This window comes from Thunnus albacares, chromosome 17 (assembly GCF_914725855.1).
Source record: "Thunnus albacares chromosome 17, fThuAlb1.1, whole genome shotgun sequence".
NCBI lineage: Eukaryota > Metazoa > Chordata > Actinopteri > Scombriformes > Scombridae > Thunnus > Thunnus albacares.
The window spans coordinates 15,285,527-15,310,662 of NC_058122.1; the positions used below are offsets into that span (position 1 = coordinate 15,285,527).

A 25,136-nucleotide genomic window follows, 5' to 3' on the forward strand; every position below is an offset into this window, starting at 1 on the left:
AAACAATGTATGTGCACTTGCTCTTTATCTCTCTTTGCTCTTTCATATGCACACACACATACACACATTATGAGCCTGACTGCAAAAATGTAACTTTATTTAATATGTATTTGCTGGTATAACTCACCTGTAACAAGGACTAATTGTTCTCTTCATGTTACATTTGATTTTAATGATGTAAACCTCAGACTAAAATTGAGATTTAAAATGAACATATCGCAATAACAGCTACAAAAAAAATAAATGTATAATAACCTGTAGGTAATGTGCTTCTCTGTTTAAACCAACTATCTGCTATAAGATTTTCAAACCTGTGATTATGCAGTTCTGTCCTTTCAGTTTTTTGATATCTTTAAATCATGTCTAAAAGGTTTACTTGTTTATTTTTCATTCAACTCCTAAACTTATGGCTAGATCATTCACTACAATATCAGAGCTCAAATGAGAGGCTGCAGCTTACCTGTCTGTAAGCTGTTGCTGACAGGATTTTTATAATAAAATGACGCCTGACATTCACCAACAAATCAGTTGGACAAGTGTGGCTAATTAGCCTTACAAATAATCCATGTTATAATGACCCATATTAATTTGAATCAATTTCATATCGTCTTTGTAAAGGGGAGAGAAATATTTCTCCTAATCTCAAAGAACATGTTAGGATTGATTACAAAACTTAAGCTCAAGCAGGATTTTTTGAGATCGGTAAAAATATTGGTACGGACAATTCAGCAACACGTTGACATTGGTAGGGACATGTTGCTACTGTCCATACCTAAATCTACACTCAAGCCTCTCAACACTTGTTGCCTTGTATAATGAAGGCAACAGAACGGGCCCTGGTGTGGCACTGTACTCAACCCTTCAAGTCAGATTATGTGAAATATTGTGTTAAATTGGAAATTCTGGTCGTTTTAATCCTGTGTATACATTATCATATCTAGCAATGCCTTTATAAACAAAAAAGGAAAACATTATAACCACCATTTCAGATTTGTGCGGTAAAATATTTCACTGGATTGAATCAATGGCTATAATACAGTATTTGCTAATTAAGATGTACTTACATTTTGTCTTTTCCACGTTTGAACTGAAGTTGGTCTGGTGCTCTGGATACTTTGCATTCACTCCCTCACTTCATTCACTCCCCTCCCTGCCCTGACAGAGATCACATGGTTCAATATGTCATAACAATAATAGCGTGCCACTAGATTTGTACCAAGTGTGATGCTGGTATGTGGCATATATTGCTCTGTGTGTTGTTTTGTGGCAAGTGGCCAGCTGACAATGTGGCTCCACACAACCCATACTTGATAATGATCTGTTAAAAAACAGGTTGGTTTGGACTGATTGCTTCGCAGCGACTCATACCTTCAACTCAGTGTTTTAACTGTAATTCTGTAATCAAATTAGCACCACAGATGCAATTATTTACCATATTTAAGAGCTGTTTAGGCATCATTAAGAGACAGAGAAAAAAAGTTATTTAAAAAGAATTCAAACGTGGTGTCTGGCCATGCAGCACCTGAAACCTTTTCAAGCCCAATTAAATATATGTGAATGGCATTTTGTTTTCTGCTGCTTGAGGCATTGGAATATTACAGCTCATAAACTCAATAGCAACATGTCTTTCCATAGATACACAGACTACTGTCAACAATTTTCATGGGGATTCATTTATCATTAAGAAGTAGTTCCTGTAAAATTGATGACAGTGAAGTCTGTGGATAATCTTGACAAGCTGGGACATTGGTTCTGGAAAAGGCATTTGACTGTTGTTTATCAGATGTTTCCATTACCTCCATTTTATCAGGATGCCAGCAGAAATCTCAGTGATATACTTCAAAAATTTCAGCAGATAAAACTAAAACTAACTAACAACCTTTTAGGATCTTAATATTGATACTCTCTTAATCTCAAGTTAATTGAAAAACTGTAACAAGGCATGGATAAACAGGTTAAATATGGTTCATAAAAGGTTAGAAATGTCTAGAACATGTCGTGACCAATACAGAGACTTTGAGTGTTGCCTAAGGAGCAAACTTAATTGCTGCATCACACCATTATGTGTCTACAAATAAGATTGTTGAGGATAATTACAGCATTTATATCTTCCTGGTGCAGGGTGTCAACAGCAGCTTACTCAGTATGCCCACACCCAAAACACAAATATTATGCAAACTGAACGCACACTGTTTGCTGCGAAGAGGAACCTTACAGCACTTGCCAAGTTTTAGTGCAACATAATCTGTGTGTGCTTTCCTGATATCATGCCACTGATATTAATATTCTTAATCCTACTGAACGTTCATAAAACACTGAGCAGCACCAGCAGTAATTTTGAGTGAAGATGTCATGTTTCATATATCAGGGAGATATTCATATACAGTACTGTGCAAAAGTTTTAGGCACTAAAAGTTAAGTTAGGATGCTTAGAAAAATATTGCTATAAATAGTTTTTATTTGTCAAGTAACTTCATACATACAAATTGATTATAAACATTATGTTGTTTTAGGGCATTTGCTGAAGAGACTGGTGCTTGTTGTTTTCGTTGGGAAGACAATCTCTCAGTGTCACTTAACTGGACTAATGGCTTAATAATGGAAAAGGTTAGCAATTATCTTCAACCATGGGGCAATTTTTCATTAGGGGGTAGTTAATCAGTGCAGAGGAAATGCAGGGCTATCTGTGTATTTCTTCTAATTCCTTTAAGAATAAAATTGATTTATAACAATGTTTAGGACTGTATTTGATGGCAGATATTTCACATTAGAAAGTGAGGGCTAACAGTTGTTTTTTTCAAATACTCATTTGGATAAATATTATGCAAACATATGTTCTGTATTGCACCCATTAGAGACGTAAATGGCTGTTCATATAGCACTTTTTATCAAAACCGCTCTACAGTGTTTCTGCTGCTCACTGACACATTCACACACATACTCACACACCAATGGGGGCAAGCTACCACACAGGGTGCTGGGGCAACCACCAGGAGCAATTTGGGGTTCAGTACCTTTGACATGTGGGCAGGAGGAGTTGAGGATTGAACCACCACCCTTCTGATTAGTGGATGAACCGCTCTACCTCCTTGGCCAAAGACAGTGGCCTGCTTCATTTATGGTATATATTGTGGTTGGCTTAGAAAAAAATGGCATTTCTGTTCGACTACCACGTATTTATGTTTGTGACGAAATTAGAAAGACAAATACATCTGATTGACAAGAGCCATGACACTGTTTACATAAAAGTTGGTAAACTCGTCGAGTAAAGTCCATGCCTTGTTTCTTAAATTTTGGTCACAATTTTAGTTATGGTCACATTTGGTCACAGTTGCAGAATCAAAACAGTGTTAGAATTCACACACTTAAATCTAATTTCTGGTATTAGTAATAAGGATGTCAGTTGTAGTTCAAAATCTTTGTACTTTTGAATCAGCCCCTGGCCATCAAGTAAAAAGTCACTGATGACCCCATTGAATGGTCCACATCTTCTGTCATTTCTGAAAAATAGTTGAAATGTTACGCGAGGGCTGCAATTGTATTTTAATGCACTTTAATATCTACAACGTAAATATATTCATGCATGATAGTGTATGTCAACATAAACACATTTCTTACGAGAAGGTCTTCTTGAATTCCTCATCAACGCTGTCAGTCAGCCATGAAGCTAACGTTGCATTGAGATTAATTTGTTTCTTATTTTTTGGCTTGTGGGTGCCGTTGTTCACTACTACACACTTCAGTGTCTTATGAAAAGAACGACAAACTCTTTTTCCTTTCTTAAACAAAAACAGAATTATTTTAAGAACAGTTAACATATATTACATTATATGAAGGGCAAAATTAGTTCTTTTGATAAAACTATTTCTCATTTACAGCACTTGCTGGATATAAGAAGGACTTCAAGGTTTTTTCACATGAATCTTTAGAATTTTTGACCCCTTCACTAAGGCATTTTTCAAAAACCTCATAAGCATCTTTTATGGGTTTTCTGATTTTATCAAGTTGAAGTCTCATGCTTTCTTCAAGGGCTGTGCACACATCTCCATTTTTGCCAGTCTGAAATCAAGCAGAACACATTCAAAGTAAATAACAGTATTTAAAGCTATAAATACCACTTGATTAGAATCCGTTTCAAACAGAATTTACTTTTTTTCTTATTTATTATATTTAACTCAGGGAAATTATTGCCCAAAACAATAATATAACAATACACAATAAATATTTTACTAAAATCATAGGGTTATCTTTGGCTTGGTAATTTATGGGGGTTGCTGCAAAAGCACACAACTGAAGATAAACACCATAAATAGGTTAAATAAGACAGACTCTGCAAATCCACAAAGCATATTGTAAAATGTCTTAAATTATGTTCGTTTTGAATAAGCAAATGTAGTATTTTACAACATCAATTCATTTTTTAACAATCTCAAAAGTTATTTTAAATTGGTATTTTTTGTTTGTAAGGACCTTTTGACCTTTTTTGTCCTCTGTGTTGCTCAAGCTGACCACAGCTGCTCTTCTCATGGCCACAATATGCAATACAGCAACCTTACAAGCCTATTTTTCATGCTGATTACTGTGGTTATGTAGCCTCTCTGAAATAACCAAACTTCAGGAAATCCTCCTTGACCCTTCTGGTTATAATTGTCATTAAAAACTTACCCATACTTTTGAAAGTTTTCTTTTTGATTTTACCTCGCTTTGCCTGAATTTTAGGTGTAGTTTACTTGAACTTATACTTGAGTTTTCCCCAGATCATAGATGACTACGCTGACTACTGAGCTACACAGAATGCATCACTGGTGTGCAGACCCACTATTTGTGTTTTACCGAATAATGTATTTGTATTCTGGCACACCCCTAGTTTATACCACTTTACTTTAAATACTCAAGACACAATGGGCCCTATTTTAACTGCGCAATTTCTCGTGTAATCCATGGAAGAGTTCACCTATCTGCATAGCTTTGCTTACAACAGAAAGTGAGGGCAGAATAAACTCATCTTGTACTCAGGCATATGCATACAACTGTTAAAGATTTTGCCTAGTATGCTTGAGACAAACTCCACTCAAACCTACCTCTAAAATCATTTGCTGTAAAGATTCAATGAAAATTGACAATTAACTAATACGTGATGGAAAATATTGTCAGTTGAGCTGAAATGTAACTAAAATTTTGTGCAAGTGCAAGTTAACACTCCCGCTTAGATCAGCGGAAAGCCGGTGGCCTGCAAAGCAAGCTGTGGTTTCTGCATGTGGCACAGACACTCTACATCCTTGACCTTAAACCCTGAAGTCTTGGAAATGTTAAAAATATCTCATATTGTAAGAGTTCTAAGGATTGTGTTGTGCAATGCAAACAAAAATTATCCAATAGTTTGCTGATGTTCTGGTTGGTGACCATATACGGATTTTGAGATTTTTGGCTTTTTCTGCCTTTTTTGCTTTTGGAGGCTTGCTGCTTTTAGGCCTCTTTTGCATTTTGGCTCTTACCCTTTTTTGCCTTCTGGCCTTTTTGACTCCTTTAAATCCTAGAGAGGGTTTTTCTCCTTTTTAACTTTTGCATTCAAGTTTTTGTATTTTACTTTTTACATTTTGTAATACTCATTTTTGTAAAAAACAAATAAAACTGGTTTATATTTTTATGTACTCAAACCAAAGTTCCTGTCTTGTGCTCATCTCTGAGGTCTTCTGGTTAGCTCTTTAATTTATTTATACTGAAAATTTATAATGAAAATTGCTAAGGATAAACATGCAATGTTTATTAATTAACAGTTTTGAACAGGTTTAGATCTGTTAATTGAATTTAACCTGATACATCTGTGATATTTGATAATTTCAGTGTAGAATCTATAATAGGCATATCTCATTGAAAGGTTTACTATATGCATTGAATTGGCAAAAATGTTAGGATCAGGGCATTGAAGTCGCCCTATAAAATTGGGCGAGTGCCCTCGAATGACTAGGCCTCCTCCAGAGATAGGCTGTTAAAGGGTCATCTTGGAGTACTTTCAAACCTCCAATACCTATTTGCATCCACACGTTTTTGTTGTGACCCGGCTGTCAGGCATTCTTGTCTAAATAGGCCTGTTTTAGAGTGGTTCAATGACAGCTGGTGATTATAGAAGCCAAGCTGAATATTGGTTCCCCTGAGCAGACTAAGGTGGTCTTGCGTGTAGATTTTGGGAACCCGTTCAATACCTAGGTCAGAGGTAGAGGACAGCTGTCTGCCAGTGCCTTATCCACATCAGCAGGGGGTATCGGTTATCTGAGGCAGAAACCATTACACAACTTATGCAATAAAATGTGATTTGTGGGAGCTAGCTGACCCCTCTCATTGTATAATATCACAGATGACCCCTAGTTTGTAGGTTATAGTATCAAAAACTTTATGTTTATTTCTGAAAGTGAGTTGTTCGAATCTAATAAAAGACTGGAAGTTATATATTTCTCCCCTCTCCTCCTTGGCCTAATCCAATAACACAGTTGAGGGAGGTGTGTGTTTAGGCATACAGTACTTAAAATATGTCAAGCTACTGATGCTCTTACTGCCAATTCACTGTGTACTTACTTTAATAAGTTAAGAAAATACAAGGTATTAACTCAATCTTACCACCTGTTCAGGTCTGGCCCCTTCAATCAGAGAAAGAATCCCATGAGCTCCAAGTTGCAGGTATTGTAACCAATAATTCTGTCATTCAAAAATTAAATTAATTCATTTTGTGTCATGTATGAAAGTTAAGAGAGCCCAACATACAGTAGCTGAAGCTTTTCATGAAAACATGGAATACAGAAAATACAAATACAGAAAACACAAGCAAAAGGAAAAACACATTCACTCATTTGAGAATACTAATATTCATGTAATGCAAAAGTAGAAAACACAGTTGTTGTGGAAATTTAAAGATGAATTCACAGAGAGCACTTTGTCCTTCCAAGTTTTATGCAATAACCAGTTAACATTTGCAATTGTGGATCCCCCAGTTTGCTAGGCTGAAGAGATACTGTATGAAGTTCAGTGTCAGCATTTGCACATACAGCGAAGTGCATCACAATCATCTCATACTCATCAATCTTAGAGTTGTCTTTTAATTAATACACAGTATTAATACAAATTTGCCCATTTTGCCCATTTGTGAATGTGTTTTCCTCATTTGTTTGTGCTTACTCAAGTTGTGCTCTTGGACACCATACAAGTCAAATATTTGAATATTATATTTAGTTATGTTTTGGTATCTTGAAATGTGTGTTACCGTGCTTTTGAAACTTCAGTAAGATCAGACTTAGTGCAGATGAAGTGAATCTGCTGACACTCACCACCTTTTCCCATGAGGCTACAGGCACTCTCCAGGATCTCCCAGGCTTCTTTTTCATCTGTTGCTCGATTCATTTCTGTCATGATCCACACAGTTGAACAACTTGCAACAAGCTGAAAGCGTATAATGAATAATTATTTATCGGTGCTTTGTAATGACATGATGTTACAGTTTTTTGGTAGCACAGTAATAAACTACAACATTAGTTTAAATAAATAATTATCTCTTTCCACATTTCATCTCTGCCCTTGTTACAGTCTCCATTTCCAGGAAGATGGTGTAAATTGATGGACAAAAAATGGCAATGTTATCCATTTAAAATGAAATCTAAAGCCCAATAAAGTGTGCAAAAAGTGAAGTCTGAATACTCTCTGAACCCACTGTATAACACTTTATATCTTTATATATCACTCTGCTGATGCTGTTTCCTGCCACAGCTCACTGGCCCAGTCCATGCTTTCTGTTTTGGCCAACTTTATTAATGCATTAATAATTATGTTGCTAATAACCATCAGTTCAGATGCCAGGCCAGAAGCAGCATCAATAGTAAACTTAAAGTGGGAATGAACTTTTTAAATATGAGGACATTTTTAAATACCTATGGGTAACAATGTTAATAGGGAATAAAAGAAATCCAGGAAAAAAGTGTGTAAGAGTTGTAAAGAAGCTACATAATAGTTGTGTTGTATGTTACTAAAAATAATCCACTAATGACTCAAATGTGACCCCTTGAAGTTTATTTCAAAGTATACCATATCAAATACATTTATTCAGTTAGAATCAGTGCAGACAGACTTCACACTAAACATCTGTATACAAACTCAGTGCCAAGATGTGAAAAGCAGTTCACTCAAAGCAGAAGGAAGAAAGACATTTCTTTGAACTTGACTTCACTTTTATAGTCAAATTGTCAGCTTATCTCTGAAGTTACATTTGAATAAAAGAACAGATTTTAGGTCTTATAAGATTGAAGAGTGGGCTGTTCACACTGTAAAAAGGCCTTCGCTACTGTCCACACTCCTCACTATTAAAATGTGGATTTGCTTAAAGATCCAATAAATGACATAGAGCTTCACTGGATGTCAGCAAACAACTATTTGCTGTGTAAGGATATAGTGGAGTAATGGTGACCTGAGCAGTGAATGACATCACACTTTCTCTGTGTGTGTTGTTATCAGAGCATCAAAGATCTCTGTTCTTTGTTTTGGTAGCTGCCCCAGCCGTGTGTGCATTTAAGTGCATCTGATAATTAGGCTTGAGTTGATGATGGCTGCAACTCCACCTCCTCGGCCAGTATCTCGAGGAATGTGAATATTCCTCAATGTATTGCAACTTTAAGTAAATGAATTAATCATCATTTTTATTTGTGTTTAAGTCACACCTGATTAAAAAGTGTCAATCACTCATTATTTCCTGTATAAAGACTGTTCTTTAAAATTAAGGTTAAGAGCATGTTGGTTAAAATGTCAACTGTGGTGACATCTTAAAATAAAGTCACGCAGCAGAATGATTCTGACAGTATGTCTTTTTATTTTTTTCATTAGCTAATTTTTCAAATTTGTATAGAACACAGGTTTATATAAATTTTCCACAAAAAAATGACCATTCATCAGATTCTGTTGTTTTGCGATACAAAAAGTAAAACCGTGTACAGTATTCAATCTTACAATCAAAACTGGTGTTAGAGGAGAATCTAGAAATGCTTTCTATAGCAAACATGAAGCATTGTCACTCAAGAGTGAACTAATTTATTGGAAAGTACACCATTTCAAATATTAGTTAGAATCAGTGCAGACAGACTTTTATGTTAAAGTAAGAAAAAAAATGAAAAAATAGTAAATAACTGAATGAGTAAGATGCCACTTTTTTCTCTATTTTTCATATATGAAGACACATAGAAATCATTAGTATTGTCCTTGAACACAACACGAAGAACATTCTTTGAAAAAAGTCAATGTCAAATCCAACCTACAGTATGCACTGTATTCAAGGTTCAAGGTTCAATTTATACATCCATCAAATCATTGAAATCATAGTACTTTTATTCTGATCACTCAACACTAAACTCATGATATAAAACCAGGAACAAAAATATGAAAATATATTCAACAACAGGCAAAGCTTAAAAACAAAATGTCTCTGGAGACTCATAGTGGTCTTACAGCTAAGACACGTACATCACAGCGTCCCTGGTTTAAATCTGACAAAAGACCTTTGTTGCATGTCATCTCTCTCTGGTCACATTTCCAAGAAAATAAGAAGTCTCTGCATGCTATTCAAACTATTAAGTAAACAATTAAAATAATCACATCAAAACAACATTCAAAGAAAAAAGGGATAATAACTTGCTAAAAATGGTTGAGAGCAAATCCAGAGGCCTCATGTCGTCCATCAGCGTGTCCACAGGAACCTTCAGTGGGTGATCAGGCCTGTGCTGTTTTTCTCCACCAAGGATACCTACAACAAGATAAACAGCAAGGTATGGCTGTCACGTCATCCATTACTAAACATCTTTCTTAGAAAGAATTTATACATTAAGAGAGGACTGTGAGTAGTGAGGAGCACATTGGATCATTGGTTTCACTGTAACATACCTGCACACAATTATCTCAGCTCTTACAGTTGTACTGCAGCTGTTGGGCCGGGTGGATCTGTGATGCTTTAATTAAAAACATTGTTAACATTAAGGCCAAGAAAAGCTCATAATGCAGGTCCTTTGAAAACAGCATTTTAACAAGTTTTACCAAATTACTGATGTTTCTTCATCTGGGCTGCCCATCAAATCCTTGTGGTATAGCCTCACCATATCAAGCTCTGTTGTAAAATCTAAAAAAACAAAAACAAAAACCCACAAAAAGGCATTGTATAAAACAAATGTATTATTAATCCCATTATTGGAAATTTGTTGATTTACTTTAAAACAATTACATATATATTTCTCATTTTGATATGTTCCCTTTACCTGGGATTGAGAAGTCATCCGTCTTGAGTGACAGGTCAATTGATTTCTGCATAGTTTCCTCCAGTATCTTCAAGATGAACTCCTAATTCAGCATCATAATCTTTGTCAGACAGCAAAGTATTGTTTTCTCTATGCAAAATGTATTTAAGTCATAGGAGATCTAACTGTTTAAATGTGAGTTCAGATGGCTGCTCAGACTGGGCAAAATGGTTATAAAATAGCTACATAGATATTTGTATGTTTCTGTCTGTTAGTAAAAATAAATATTACTGTTAACTCTTATCACCATATTTTGTATTATACAATGCGACACACCTTCAATCTTCTCATCCGGGCCAACATAGCATCTTTAGCCTGCTCAAACATGGTGTTCTTTGAATCATACACATGCCTCTCAACAGTGTCCCTCATGTTTTTCAGCGTGTCTTGTCCACAAAATTTTGCTGCTTCTACAATGAAAAAGAAAATTGTTGTCAAACTTAATATTTCTGCATGATTCTATAATAGTATCAGGTTATGTATGTCATGATCTCCTTTCTTACTTGTGTAGCATTCTTGCATGATTTCCTCTATTGTCTCTGTCAGACTGCTGTAGATTTTTTTCTTACCATCCCGGATGATTTTGTGGAGTTTTGTCTTAATTTTCCCCTCCTAATAGAGAGAACATAACAGATAGATAATACAAAGAAAACTCATCTTTTTCTGTTCATCTAGGAGTGCTAAATCGAAAGTCGACATGCAGAGTCGCAGAGCAGCAGTTACTTTTCCAAAAGGCATCTCCAGTTTTAAACAACTAAAATAAAATTAGTTTTTATCTGCATTGAACTGTATTTGTTAACAGCTGAGATAAGATGGTACTCTTCTCATGTTTTACCTCTGTCTTGAGAAATATCAGCTGCAGTTCGACATCTTTGTACTTGTGAATCAGCTTCTCTGTGTCAAGTGAAAATGCATTGATGACCCCGTTGAATGGTCCACAATTTCCTTCATTTCTGAAACATGTTGAGTTAAACTGTTATACGCATGAAACTTTAACTTAATAATAGAATTTGTATATATTATAATATTACATAAGTTAGTATTTTTAAAATAAAGTAAACATCCCCCATAGTTTCTACAATAAGCCCACAAAGGGTTTTATGTCCTCATTATGTCTTTTCTTACGGGAAGGTTTTCCTGAATTTCTCATCAATGCTGTCAGTCAGGCATGACGCTAACTTCACATTGACGTTTATTTCTTTCCCTGTTTTTGGTTTGTAGGTGCCATTGTTCTCAACTACACACTTCAGAGTTCTGTGAAAACCACGACCTGATACCCTCTGAAACAAAACAGAAACAACAGAAACACTTTTAAGACAGTTAATATATTTAAATGAGGTGAAAAATGTATTATTTTCCTGTAATTATATTTCAGATACGTACATGTGGACGTAAGAACTTCAAGAATTTTCCACATGAACTTTTTGATATTTCAACCCCGTCACAAAGGCATTTTACGAAAGCCTTACAAGCCTCTTCCATGGGTTTCCTGACTTTATCAAGTTCCTGCCTCATCTTTTCTTCAATGTCTGAGCACACATCCGCTTTTTGGCGACCCTGAATAAAGCACAAAAATTTCAGTATTAAAAGGAATGAAACTATATTTACTGTTTAAAACAGTATGTGTTATTTCTTTTTTTATGTATGATATTATGTTTCTGAGGATGACCGCCGTCTAATTACTGTGGTTATGTAGCCTCTCTGCAGCAAGCAAAATTCAGGGATTCTGTGTTTAATTGGCATCAAAACATAGTTACTCCTCATAGATTTAAGAAGTCTGTCATATGACTTTATCATGTTTATAATGAATCTGAGCACATTTTCTTGAACTCACTTATTTGCTATATAATTATTTTCTGAAATAATGACAATTAAAGTCTTTTATTGCTTGATCTTACCACTTCTCTACGTCTGGCCCCTTGAATCAGAGAGAGAATCCCATAAGCTCCAGACACATAGTTCAGTGTCTCTGAGTGACAGTCATTGAGGTCTTGTAGAAATTCCTGAAGTTTGGGTATTTCTGTAACAAATTGGACAGTTCGCATCTCACCCATTTAATTTTATAGATCAATACTACTATACACATTTTATGATCAAATAAAATCAGCCATTCTTGTTTGAATTAAAATGGTTAAAGTAAAGTAAAACAAACATGTATTTGATACATTTTCTGTTATCCACAAAGTGTTCATGTATGGAGACTTCACCTACCAGTGTCATCTGGCCTTAGACATTTTTCTTTTAGAAACTCTTTGGAGCTCACTGTGAACACTTTCAAACAGTCATCACTGAAGTGTTTCTGAAAAATAAAGTTGATTGTAAGGCTGGCTTGCAGTTGGAGACACTCTCTGTGTTTGATTTTCTGTCATTCTATTTAACTCACCTTAATTTGGGCGTTTTTTCTGAATTCTTTGCTGACTTCTTCCTTGGCTTGCATGTTTCTTTTCAATATGAGTGCACGCACATCAGTTGCTGAACTATAAAAAAAAGGTTGTATTCAGTGGCATCTCATACAGTATTTGAAACACTTGAACCTAACATTTATATATGTATACAATCGTCTCCTCTTAGTATAACAGTCAAAGTTATGTTTTGTTAAAGCCTGTACATGTCACCAACAACTGTAGTATTTGTACTGAAAAGTGGACCGCTTTATTTCACAGGTCTGTAATTTCCAAGGAAGTTTCCTGAAAGTTATTTCAGTTTAGTTATTTGTGCTGAATTTATGAGCAGTTTGTAATTTCTAGAGGAATTTCCTTTCAAGAATTGTTCAATTTACACCCAAGTAACTATCTATTATTTATGCAGGTTGAAACAAAAGAAAATTGGGAAAACATGTACAGGCAACATTTCAGGCAACAACAATGTAGTAGTTGATGATCTATACAGGAAAAGAAAGAATTACAGACTAAGGTTGTGCATGCTGTGACAACATTATACTGTGTGTACATTTGCTTGTGCTCCTGGCCGTCACACACATGTAAACGTTTAGGCATTTGGATGTTATATTCAACTACTTTTGGCATCTTAAATCACTTACGGATGATCCATATCTTCAATAAGATCAGACTTTGTGCAGATGAAGTGAATTTGCCGACACTCGCCACCATTTCCCATGAGGTTACAGGCACTTTCCAGGATCTCCCAGGGTTCTTTTTCTGCTGCTGCTCGATTAATGTCAGTCACAATCCACACAGCAGAGCAACTCCCAACAATCTGAATGTCAATTATGAATAATTCATTAGTGTTTTGTAATGTTGCAGATAAAAACAGTAAAACATGAAACAGGACTGCATATGAATAAATTACCCCTTTCCACATTTTATCTCTGCTCTTGTTTCGGTCCCCGTTTCCAGGAAGATCCACAAGTGTGACATGCTGAAGAAGTTCATTATTAGGCACCTTGACAGTCACACACTTCACTAGTGGCCAGTACCACCTCTTTACTTCTTTACCTGCTCCCTCCTTCAAGTCACTTCTTGTATATTTGACAAATTTTGCAGATAGCTCTTTGGCCTGCAATGGATATAAAACATTAAACATTATCAGCTTTGGACAGTGCCTAAGATTATCTGAGATATATTCATTGCAATATACTGTATGTATATGTACTGTAGAAGTGTATCATAGTAGCATAATGCAGCTTCTGTGTCCAAGCCCCATAAGTGATTTGTACACAAGTAGTATTTTAAAATTAATTGGGACTAGCAAATAACTGTTAACTGGTGCAAACAGTTTTTCTTTTTTCTTTTTAATAAAACTCTGGTAGCTGCTTTTATTTGCATACTGTAGATGCTTTTTCGGGTAGACCTGACCTGCTTGAGATGAATGCATGGATCAGCTTTTCAGGATCCTGTTTGGGTATGATTCCTGTTACACTAGCGACATTTTTCAGATGATGAAAGAGTAACCCTATAATTGATTTAATATGACTGCTAAAATTCAGATCAGAGTCCAACACAACATCAAAACATCTGACGTCTCACATTTTTAAAGATAAAGAGTCAACGTTTGCAAGAATTTTATGTCTTTCATTAAGGGTACCAAAGACAATCACCTCAGTTTTAACTTTTATCAGCAAGAGATAATTCTGGTGCATCCAGCCATTAATTTGTCAACGCACTGACAAAGTGGGTCAATGTGACACAGCCAGCCAGTGACTCAGGAATGTAGGTTTGAGTACTTTCAATGTAAGTATAAAAATTGATCTTTTGTTTTTGTAAAAAGGGACCATGGATATCCCGAATGGGGCCGAGCACTGATCTTTGTGGTACTTCACAGGTTATGCTGACTTGTTTGGAAGTAAGGTTCTCATTGGAGATAAACTTGTTCCTGTCCTGAATATCATTTTTATTTATAAATATCTCCTGCAAAAGCTGCCTAAGTATATAATTTCTCTTCTCAAATTCAAAACAACTGCTCACCAGACCAGATCTCAGGACTGTTTAACTCTAGTTACCCTTCCAGTAAATACTAGACTTGGGAAGACCACCTTCCACTTCTTTGCACCATAGAAACAGAATGAATTACAGAAGATTTTAAAACTCGAGTGTCTCATTCCACTAACCCATTTTAAACTTTTTAACCTCAAGTCTATTTAGTGATGCCTGATCTTTCTGATGCTGTAGGTGCTTTTGTTTGTCTTATTGGTTTGTCTGTGTGTTGTATGTCCATATTACCCTTTTGCTATGCCTGGTTATGCTTGTTTTCTTTCTCTCTCTGCTGACTCAGGTCTCTCTCACAAAAGAGATTTTGATCTCAATGAGATTCCCCATTAAATAAAGGTTACATATTTGAACCAGTTCAGAACATTACCAGAAATCTCAACAAAGAGTGATCAATCGGATCAAAAGCAGGATTGAGATTTAATTACACAAGTATATTAATTATCTGACTCTGTGTTCATGCCAATGTCATTTAGGACCTTAATAAACAGGTAGGTACAAAGCAGTTATTTAAATTAATTTAATTGCTATTCAATTGACAATTTTCTTAATGATTTTCCTATGAAGGGTCAATTTGATATGGGTCTGTAATTATTGAGGACATATTAATCAAGTTTACTGTTTTTAAGTAACTTGCACTGCTTTAAATAAATCACTCACTGATTCACATGTCAAAATCTTCCTCTTGGAGTTGAGAAATTCTGGGATTTCTCTGAAATATTTGTTGTCCATGAGGCTTTCAGGGGATTTGTTTTTCCATTCTTCTCCATATAGTGCTGACAGCTTTTCAACAATGTCACGATAATCATCATCATCTTCCCATTCCTTATCTGCATTATTCCCAAGAAAGGAGGACCACAACTCATCTTTCCACTCCTAAAAAAAGAAATTATATTGACATTAATTACATATTCAGTGTAATTAAATAACATGTAATGTAACCAGCAACATACATTTTAAACTAGCTGCATGTGAACATATTTAGCTCAATTTACCTCTTTTGTAATGAACTCAATGTCAGCCTCATACTTTTGGTTGTGCATATTAGCCTCCACCTTAATCATGACTGTGGTACATGCACTGACACTTCCAGAGGGCAAAAGGTTCTTCTCCTCGATGATGGCGTTTATCAAGGAGCTCTTTCCAGCCCCAGTTTTACCAAAGACACCAATCAGCTCCCTCTTGTCTGTCTCCAAATCACTGATTTTGACCCTGTTGTACAAGAGTTTAAATATGGGTTAAGACATTAATTTGGAAAATACACAAACATGTGTGGTTAGAGTGGCTAGAATTTTCAGCCTCACATGTGACTGAATGGAAATGACGATAAATGATGTAAAATATAAATGTGTTTAACTGTTATTATGGATAAAGTTAAAGTCAGGAAGAGTCTGTCTGTCAGCAAGAAACCGTTTAATGGAGGAAATAACATCATGAAAAAAAAATCTTTCTGATAAATGAAAAAAGTTGTTTATGGTGCTTTTGTTGATCAGACCGACAATTAAAAGATTTTTAACTATATGATGAATATATAAATAAACATAAAACCTGGGAATGATACACTTAAATTTAATCTGTAATCTGTCTCCACTTCGGTATGAAACTGCAGTGATGTATCAGTTCAGTCTGATCAGCTGCAGCATCCAATCAATAACTTGGTTTCCTTGCGCCTCTCCTTGCATCCATCCTTGCAGTATATCTACCCCAGCTCTTCACCCACTCATCACCAGATAGTTGTATCTACTCCAGTGGTAGCTTACGCTTCAGGCCTCTCACTTGTTCACAGTGATATTTCCAAGTTTGGTATCATTGCTAACTGCTGTTTCTCTCTCAAGTGCTCCTGGACCGCAACTCATCTGCCTGCCTGCTTGCCTGCTCTCCAACCCACTACCACCTGCTCCCTTCTGCAAGCCCTTGCCATTGTCCCTCACTCATCTCAGCCCTCCAGTCCTCTGCCTCAGCCTGCTTCACCCCCACTCCATCCATCTCCATTCCCCACTTCCCTGGCAATAAAGCCATTATTCTTTCATGTCCACTCTAGTCTGTGTCTGTGTTTGGGTCCACATTGCAAGCCATAACATGACAGTTATATTTAAAGGGTGAATGACAGCTTGAAAACCATATATTTTGTCTTCTGTTGATTTAAGATGAGTCCGTGATTGAGAAAGGATGTAAAAAGTTTCCAAGACAGACCAAAGCTGAATGAGACCTGGCCAGCGGTGGAACCAGGCCCATACAACATAGAATATGGAAAACTTATTTAATTCTTACTTCAGGAAAGCGTTGAGCCTTGTGTTGTCTTCTTTACATAGTCTATTGTGAACACATGTCATGATGTTTTTCACATCAGACAATATGATGCGTTCTGTCAGAGAAAAATAAGATTAAGTGAGCAGGAATCATGCACCAGTGTATCCATTGAGTGGTAATGAACAGTGAGGTGTCTTGATATACAAAAATGAAGGAAAAGAAGATGTAGTACAATTTAGGGTCCCTAAGAGTGTATCATCAGGTTTATACCAAGGCCACTTACCAAAGAATAAAAGGGTAGCTGGGTTTAAATGTCATTGTCATGACATTTGCTTGAATATAGAACTTCTGAGATATATATACTATACATGTGTAACTACTGTAATGTATGTATGTGTAACATAGATAAGATAAAGTATAGCAAATGAAATGTGCTATAGGCCTCTAGGAAATTTCAATACGTAAAGATTTTTAACTTAAAGTAAGTTGCCATTGTTTAGCAAGTCATATAAATACCTGAATATGTTCCCAGTGCAGTGTCACAACGCCGTTTAGCTGGTGATTGCCATTTGCTTGACTCACACTGAGGGGCCATCTTTCTCTTCCCTAATTAGATTTTTTATATTGAAACAGAAACCAGAAAGAGTTTGTTACATGTTCCTCTCGATTATTAAAACTTGGTTTCAGTATAGTTGTTTGGTAAAGCAAAATATTACTGCCTTTCAAGCATCCATTGAAAACATCAATGAACACAACAGGTATTTAATTAGATACTGTGTCTCTCACCATTATCAGTTGCGTTACTGGTGGAGGGCAAAACCTGCAGATGAACATGAAAACACATCTTTACAATTCACATACTGAGATTTGCAGTTATGTTTGCATCTAATCTGGCACGAACACCCCACAAAAAGTGTTAACAAATGATGCCATTGTGATCCAAATAAACAATTCTTTGAGGATGACTTTGCCGTATGACACCTCAGTGCCTTAAATGCATATGCATGAAGAAGAGAGGCACATTCCCTGATTAGATTCTTATGAAATTCAATGTCATCTTTACCTGATCAGAGTCAGCTGCTTCTTCATGCTCCTGTTGATATTTAAAATAGAATGTGTATTATCATAATACAGTAAATGGCATATGATACATAATTGTATGAAACTGTAAAACTGGACAGCGAAATAAAAATCACAACACTATACTCAACTTACTTGAGTAGAATCACTGTCTGTTTCCAGATTCGTTGTGTTTTGCTCTGCCTGGTGACAAAGGAAACTAGTTTAAAATCCATAATTGTAAAGAGCGTTCATAAATTTCTAATGAATGTAATGACAGTGAGATATTTTAAATCTATATGTACACATCATCAAAACTTTTAACACAGTTCCCTCCTCCTGTACATTGTAATACTGTGAATCTTCACTAGTGAGAATTATGAGACCAAATACATTTGTGTAAAGTATTTTCACAGTGCAGAACATTACCCTCAACAACTTGAGTCTCTTCTTGAATTTTGACCTTGGTCCCGTTTTTGGGATCAAGTTAGCAATTTCTTGATCATCAAGACAGTGAAGAAGAATTTCCTTGTCAATTTCTTCATCTGTAATTAAAAATATTCAGTTGAATCTTAATCATACAGATATATATTTCATTAGGAGTGAAATATGTGTGACCACAGATATTCATTTTACATTTTTGATGGAAATAGAACCTATCAGAGCTACTAGTGTGGTTATGTTATATTTTTTTCATTATTTTAACTTCATTTTCAGTCACATTCAAACCTTGATTTCAGTGCTGCTTGCACTGAGACCCTCATTGTGCTAACTTAATATGTCAGTTGTGTACAGCAGAACAATTTTGCAGTATTTTCTGTCTGTAGTAGGTATTTTGATTTTTCAGTATTGGTAGCTCATACCAAAGAAGCAGGGTGATACTTTACCTTTAAATCGATCTATCCACTCACTGAGACCCCATTCAGTCAATTTGTTACAAACAAAGTCATCCATGTCTGAGAACAGCAACTGAAAGGTAAATAAATAATTATAATGCTTTAATCAGTCATTACTGCTTGACATTATTTGAGACAGTTAAGATCAATAACATGCAACTGAAGGAAAGGAAGTGGTCATTTTTATGACCAGTATTCACACTGTTATTTGCAATAATTAATATTTTAATAATATTTTTTATGACCTCCTGTCACATCAGGATCACCAACTCAAAAACCTTTCAGTTTTGTGATAAAAGACAGAAAGGATTTACAGACAATGTGGGTTAAAAACTTCAACTAAAATCTTGGAATCTGTGTATTGGTTTCTTTTGTATGTTCTTTAGTACCACCTAGTGTTGATTCCCAATAGCTGCTTTGAAAAGGAAGTGAGGGAAGGTTATATTGACATGTTATGTTACTATTTCTCGGGTTTAAGTGCAGTATTTTTGATGTTGGTTACTTTATTGTAGTTATTATTAACTACATGGATGTATTAGTGTTTGGCAGTTAAAGCATTGGTGCTCTTGTCAATGACATTTACTGTTGTATTTTCATCCTTTATTACACATATTGACATATTTTTAAGCACCTGTTCACATGGGTTTATGTCAGTAATCTTTTCTCTATTGGTGTACTAGAGATATTATGTAGTACTTAAAAAGGTACTTACTTGCTTGTATTTTGTGTTCTTTTTCAGTCTTACATATTACATATTTTCCTCAATTAAATCCTGCCAAACATATCAACCTGTCTGATCCTTGCTGATCCTTGATGCAATGCTGGAGAATATAATGTTAAGCTGGCTGTATAGCTGAAAAGTACGTTGCTGGCAACAACTTTTAGTGAAGACAGCATACATAGTGCACCTTATGAACATTTTTCTACACCGTTATTTGCAAAATAAGCAATAATGCATAGTTTATTTTTATGACCTGCTGTCACATCAGGATCATTTCTTTTTCGCACAATACTGTGCTTTACATGTAACTTATATATAACTTATATACTTTGTTTGTGATTTTAATTTTAAAATAGAATTTTAATTACATTTTTTAAGTGAAAGGGTGGATTAGCAAAGCAAGAATTTCATTGTGCGGTATAACCATCTGTGCTTACCGTGCATATGATAATAAACTTCTTGAATCTTGAATCTTGAATGAAACGGATTATGGCAAACTCAAATCAGAAACTAATGCAGGCATTGTGTGTAGTTTTGATTCCTCTGAAATCACAATCCCTATTACATCTAGGCCATGAATGTTAGACGGTTAAAGGTTCAGGAGTCCAACAGATGTGGGTGGAAAGCTACAAACCACAATGCAAACAAAAGACAGCTTATCATGTTTGTTTTGTAACTGCTCTCTTTTCTCAGTTTTGGGTCTTACTGTAGGCCTAAATATTGTAAAAGTTGGTCACAAAGGCAGCTTTGGACTTTGGTGCTTCCAGCAACAAACACTTCAATGCTACATGTAGGCTGTAAAGTTTTATCATGAGCTGTATAAACCCAATTCATTTGGAAGCAGTACCTACTCTCTCTCAATTCAGATCACAACAAGTCTGCTCTTGCTCTTTATCTGAACTTGTTTGACTGTTATGAAATCAAATTTTCACTCCAAGAGGTTAAAAGAAAAGAGATTTACATTATGTTTAGTTTAGCATCCTTTTACTGTCAACCACTGCCTTCCACTCAAAAACCTTTCAGTTTTGCGATAAAAGACAGAAAGGTTTTACAGACATTGTGGGTTAAAAATATAAACTAAAATCATACACAAAATAATTTGTTTTTTAAAAGTAATAAAATTACACTCAGCAAGCATTAGTGCTCTTTGGAGTCGATAGTTAGGGGTACATGAAGAGAACAAGGAAAGACACTCACTAGTAATGGGCGGGCCGATTCTTTTCACAGAGAGCGGTTCATTTGATCTCGTTCAGTGGGTAGCTGCCAGGCTGTCTCGACAATGATTCCAGCTCATTCAACGGTGCTCATTCATGTTTTGAGCGACTGCACCACCGTAGCGGGCAGGCAGGCAGTGTGAGCAGTACCCCACGATAACAGTGAGTGGGGGTGGGCGGTATGAGTGGGAAAAGTCCGGGACTCATAAGCACTCGGTACGTTCGACACTAAAAAGATTTGTTCAAAAAGATTTGTTCGTTCATTTTTGCCCATCACTAACACTCACATTTTAAGTCTACTTATACTGTTCAGATTTAAGTATGGCTTTCAGTTTTATGTCGGTTACACCAAAGTTTAATCATGGAGTGTTTCACTTAAAAGCATGTTACTGATTAGGTTATTAATACAAAATAGTGATAAAATAGAAAGTAGACTTCTACACATTATGTTTAACTACAGTCTCTCTGTAATATATTCAGTTGTGAAGATAATGCATAAGGTTAGTATACTTACATTTTGTCTGATCCTCTTTAATGCACTAACATGACTCTGCTTGATGTACCTGGAACTCTTTCTTTTATATTGTCTCCACCTCTCACCAGTGCAATCCCCTCTCTACCCTCAGAGCAAGTTTAGCAAGATCAGTTTAATATAAAGAAAGAGACAAAAGACAGATCCCACATGATTCATATAGGCCTTTCTATCTTGTGCCTTCTGTTAGAACACATTGCAGAAACTTGCAGAAAAAAGAATGAGTATCACAAATTAATTAATAAGAAAATAACAAATAAACACACCAACAAAAAACACCTACAGGTTTCAGTAATGGAAAAACAAGTCAGTTCTCGTCATTGTTGTGAGTCTAACTGATTGGTTGGGTAGGTTGGAAATGGAGAGTCTGAAGTGATGAAAGTGATGAACCGACCAACAGACGGACCAACAAGCCAGGGCAAACACAAACACATGTGTTCATGGTCTCTGCAGCTACAATGTAAGGTCAGAATATACCAGACATTCACTGACATACACCTGGTATCCTGCACTAAATCTTACGCAGTCTGCACTCACTGTGAATGGTCTTTTCCTTCCTAATTTGGAACAAATTTTTTGTGAAAAATATAATATTCCTCCCATTGTTCAACAGCACACAGTGCCTGGCAAATCAAGCTTGTGTTCTCACATGGCACAGTTTACAATGATAACGATGGCAGCCTGACAACTACATTTGTGATTCACTGCAGACTTATAATTTCTAGCTGATGACTGTGGATTTTGTTGGCAAAAATGATAACTGTCACTAGCAAATTTTATCAGCTGAAGCTATTTAGCATAAGCTAATGCAAACTCCAAAACTCTAAAACTGTGAGATTTCAGCTGACTCGTTTTAAAACAAGAAGGCTGTAAAAAGGTCTTACTGTAAATACATTACACACATCATGCATACATACTGAATATAATGGTAAAAGCCTGAGGCTAAAGTTACATGTCCCAGGCAAAAAATCAGCATCCTCACCAGCTTTAGAGGATGTGGAAATGAGCAATGACCAGTGAGCAGTGGTTTGTGTATTTCGGGCCCACTCAACACACTACAACTTAAGAAAACACATGCTATTAAAACAAGCAAATGAAGAAAACATGTTCACCAATTTGACAACACATTCAGAGTATTTTAAAGAAAATGTTGCAAAGTGAGAAAACAAAATCAAATACATAAACCTGCAACTAATATAAAAAACTCTGTTCAGCATTTTTTCCTAAATGCTGCACATGTATTGTCAAATTGGTGAAGATGTTTTCTTCATTTACTTGTCTTCTTGTCTTTTTGCATGTTTTCTTCAAGGACCAGTGTGTGGGATTTAGTGGCATCTAGTGGTGAGGTTGCAGATTGCAACCAACTGATAACCCCTCCCCCTCCCTTTCCAAGCGTGTAGGAAAATCTACAGTGGCCATGAAACTCATGAAAAATGCGAGAGGACCTCTCTAGAGCCAGTGCTTGGTTTGTCTGTTCTGGGCTACTGTAGAAACATGGTGGTGCAACATGCCAGGCTCCGTGGAAGAGGACTTGCTTCCTATGTAGATATAAAGGGCTCATTCTAAGGTAATGAAAACACATTCTTATTTCCAGGTGATAAAACACTAATGAAAATTCTGCCAATATTTCTGCCAATGGATCCCCTTAATCTTACACACTGGTCCTTTAAGTTCAAGTTCTATCATTGGCTTATTCACACTCACATGGCATAATAATGTCCAATCCTATTTATGCTGGTGTATGTGAATATACACAGTAGAATCATAAAGTATTCAGACCTATTTACTTTTTGCACACTTTATTGTGTTGCAGATTTAAGATAGATTTTAAATGGATGAATGGATTTTTGCTAATCAATTTACACCCAATAACCCGTTATGACTATGCCTTGGTCTGGAAGGTGACCATTAACCCAACGGTCATACTAACAGAGCTTAAGACGTCCTCTGCAGAGAAGGGAGAACCTGCAGGAAGGATGAACATCTCAGCAGCACTGCATCAATCAGACCTTTACGTCTAGATGGAGTAAAAGGCATATGATAGGCAAATTTAAATGGCTCTGAAAGCATGAAGAAAAGGATTCTCTGGTCTGATGAGACAAAAATTGACCTCTTTGGGGAGAATTCCAAGCACTATGCTTTAGGGGTGCTTCTCAGTGGCAGGGACAAGGAGACTGGTCAGAATTGACGGAAGGATGAATGCAGCTAACTACAGAGAAGAAAACCTGCTTCAGAGTGCACGTGACTTGAAACTGGGGCAACAGTTCAACTTTCAGCACGACAATGACCCAAAGCATACAGCCAAGACAACAACTGGCATGGTTTTGGGACAAGTTTCTGACTGCCCTTGAGTGGCCCAGCTCAAGCCCAGACTTAAAACCCTTAGAACATCTGTGGAGAGACCTCAAGATGGCAGTTCACAGATGTTTCTCATCCAATCTGATGCAGTTTGTGAGGATCTGCCAGGAAGAATTGAATAATCTGCCCAATTCCAGGTGTGCAAAATTTGGAGAGACTTACTTAAAAAGACTTGCAGCTGTACTTGCTGCCAAAGGATTAGGGTACAAAGTACTGAATTAAAGGTCTGAATAGTTAATATGAATGAGACATTTCAGTTTTTGATTTTTAATATTATTATATTTTAATACAAACTCAGTGGCAAGATGTGAAAAGCAGTTCACTCAAAGCAGCAGGAAGAAAGACGTGTCTTTGAACTTGACCTCACTTTTATAGTCCAATTGTCAGCTTATCTCTGAAGATATATTTGAATGAGAGAACAGACTTGAGGTCTTATGAGGTTGAAGAGTGGGCTGGTCACACTGTAAAAAGGCCTTCACTACTGTTCACAATCCTGACTATTAAAATCGGATTTGCTAAAAGGTCCAATAAATGACATTGAGCCTCACTGGATGTCAGCAAACAACTATTTGTTGTGTTAGGATATAGTGGAGTAATGGCGACCTGAGCAGTGAATGACATCACACTTTATCTGTGTGTGTTGTTATCAGAGTTTCTCTGTTCTTTGTTTTACTGGCTGTGCCTCTCCTGCGTGCATTTTAGCGCATGTGCGTGTGCATGTTAGTGCATGTGAGTCTATCCGTGTTCTCGACGTCCGTTTCCAAGATGGCAGCCATGTAACAAACTTTCTCAAATTACAGCTAAACAGTACACTAAAATATGTTTCTGAAAGCATTTCAGGTGAGAAATAGGGAGTGCGACAGAATCTTGATCCATATTTGATCAGCACTGCTTAGTGTGACAGTTTGATCTGAGTTTCTGAGTTGTCAGCTTTTTTTTCTCCAACTTTATTGAGTGAACAACATACACGTTTGTTTAGGTCTGAGATATTGGTGCTATAGTGCAACATCTAGTGGCTGAATCATGTTTATTGCAACTTTGAGTAAATTGATTACTATAATTTTTATTTGTGTTAAATCACACCTAATTAAAAAGTGTCAATAACTCATTATTTCCTGTATTAAAACTGTGCTTTAAGATTAAGGTTAAGAGCATGTTGGTTAAAATGTCAACTGTGGTGATGCTAACTAATTATGCAAACTAGATTTGACGCTATACCCCAAAAGAAGAATTGGTAAAAAAAAATTCCTGTCCTGAAAAGTCCTGATACACAAAAGTCATGTGTATATGTGAACTATATTTTATTGTATTGTTTAGTCAAAGCAAGATGCAAATGAGAAAC

General features: G+C 36.1%; 2 protein-coding genes and 1 long non-coding RNA gene across 3 annotated transcripts; all 3 read right to left on the minus strand.

The window, feature by feature from the left end:
• Nucleotides 1-9,730: 9,730 nt before the first annotated feature.
• On the minus strand, nucleotides 9,731-11,057 carry LOC122966954 (nuclear GTPase SLIP-GC-like). The gene is made up of 6 exons (XM_044331303.1): nucleotides 11,043-11,057; nucleotides 10,823-10,931; nucleotides 10,596-10,729; nucleotides 10,281-10,362; nucleotides 10,071-10,144; nucleotides 9,731-9,775 (listed from the first exon to the last, which is right to left on the minus strand). Exons 1-6 carry the CDS (start codon nucleotides 11,055-11,057, stop codon nucleotides 9,731-9,733), a joined length of 459 nt encoding a protein of 152 aa, XP_044187238.1.
• Nucleotides 11,058-11,063: 6 nt separating this feature from the next.
• LOC122966679 (nuclear GTPase SLIP-GC-like) lies at nucleotides 11,064-18,562 on the minus strand. The gene is made up of 16 exons (XM_044330947.1): nucleotides 18,503-18,562; nucleotides 18,230-18,277; nucleotides 18,078-18,107; nucleotides 17,801-17,834; nucleotides 17,531-17,620; nucleotides 17,036-17,129; nucleotides 15,760-15,976; nucleotides 15,425-15,640; nucleotides 13,629-13,835; nucleotides 13,360-13,535; nucleotides 12,703-12,796; nucleotides 12,531-12,618; nucleotides 12,218-12,339; nucleotides 11,703-11,876; nucleotides 11,445-11,599; nucleotides 11,064-11,272 (listed from the first exon to the last, which is right to left on the minus strand). The coding sequence occupies exons 5-16, from the start codon at nucleotides 17,607-17,609 to the stop codon at nucleotides 11,092-11,094; spliced, it is 1,803 nt and encodes a 600-aa protein (XP_044186882.1). The 5' UTR covers nucleotides 17,610-17,620; nucleotides 17,801-17,834; nucleotides 18,078-18,107; nucleotides 18,230-18,277; nucleotides 18,503-18,562; the 3' UTR covers nucleotides 11,064-11,091.
• Nucleotides 18,557-21,017, minus strand: LOC122966681. The gene is made up of 3 exons (XR_006398437.1): nucleotides 20,888-21,017; nucleotides 18,961-19,042; nucleotides 18,557-18,618 (listed from the first exon to the last, which is right to left on the minus strand). It is a non-coding gene; the product is annotated as an uncharacterized LOC122966681 (long non-coding RNA).
• Nucleotides 21,018-25,136: the final 4,119 nt, after the last annotated feature.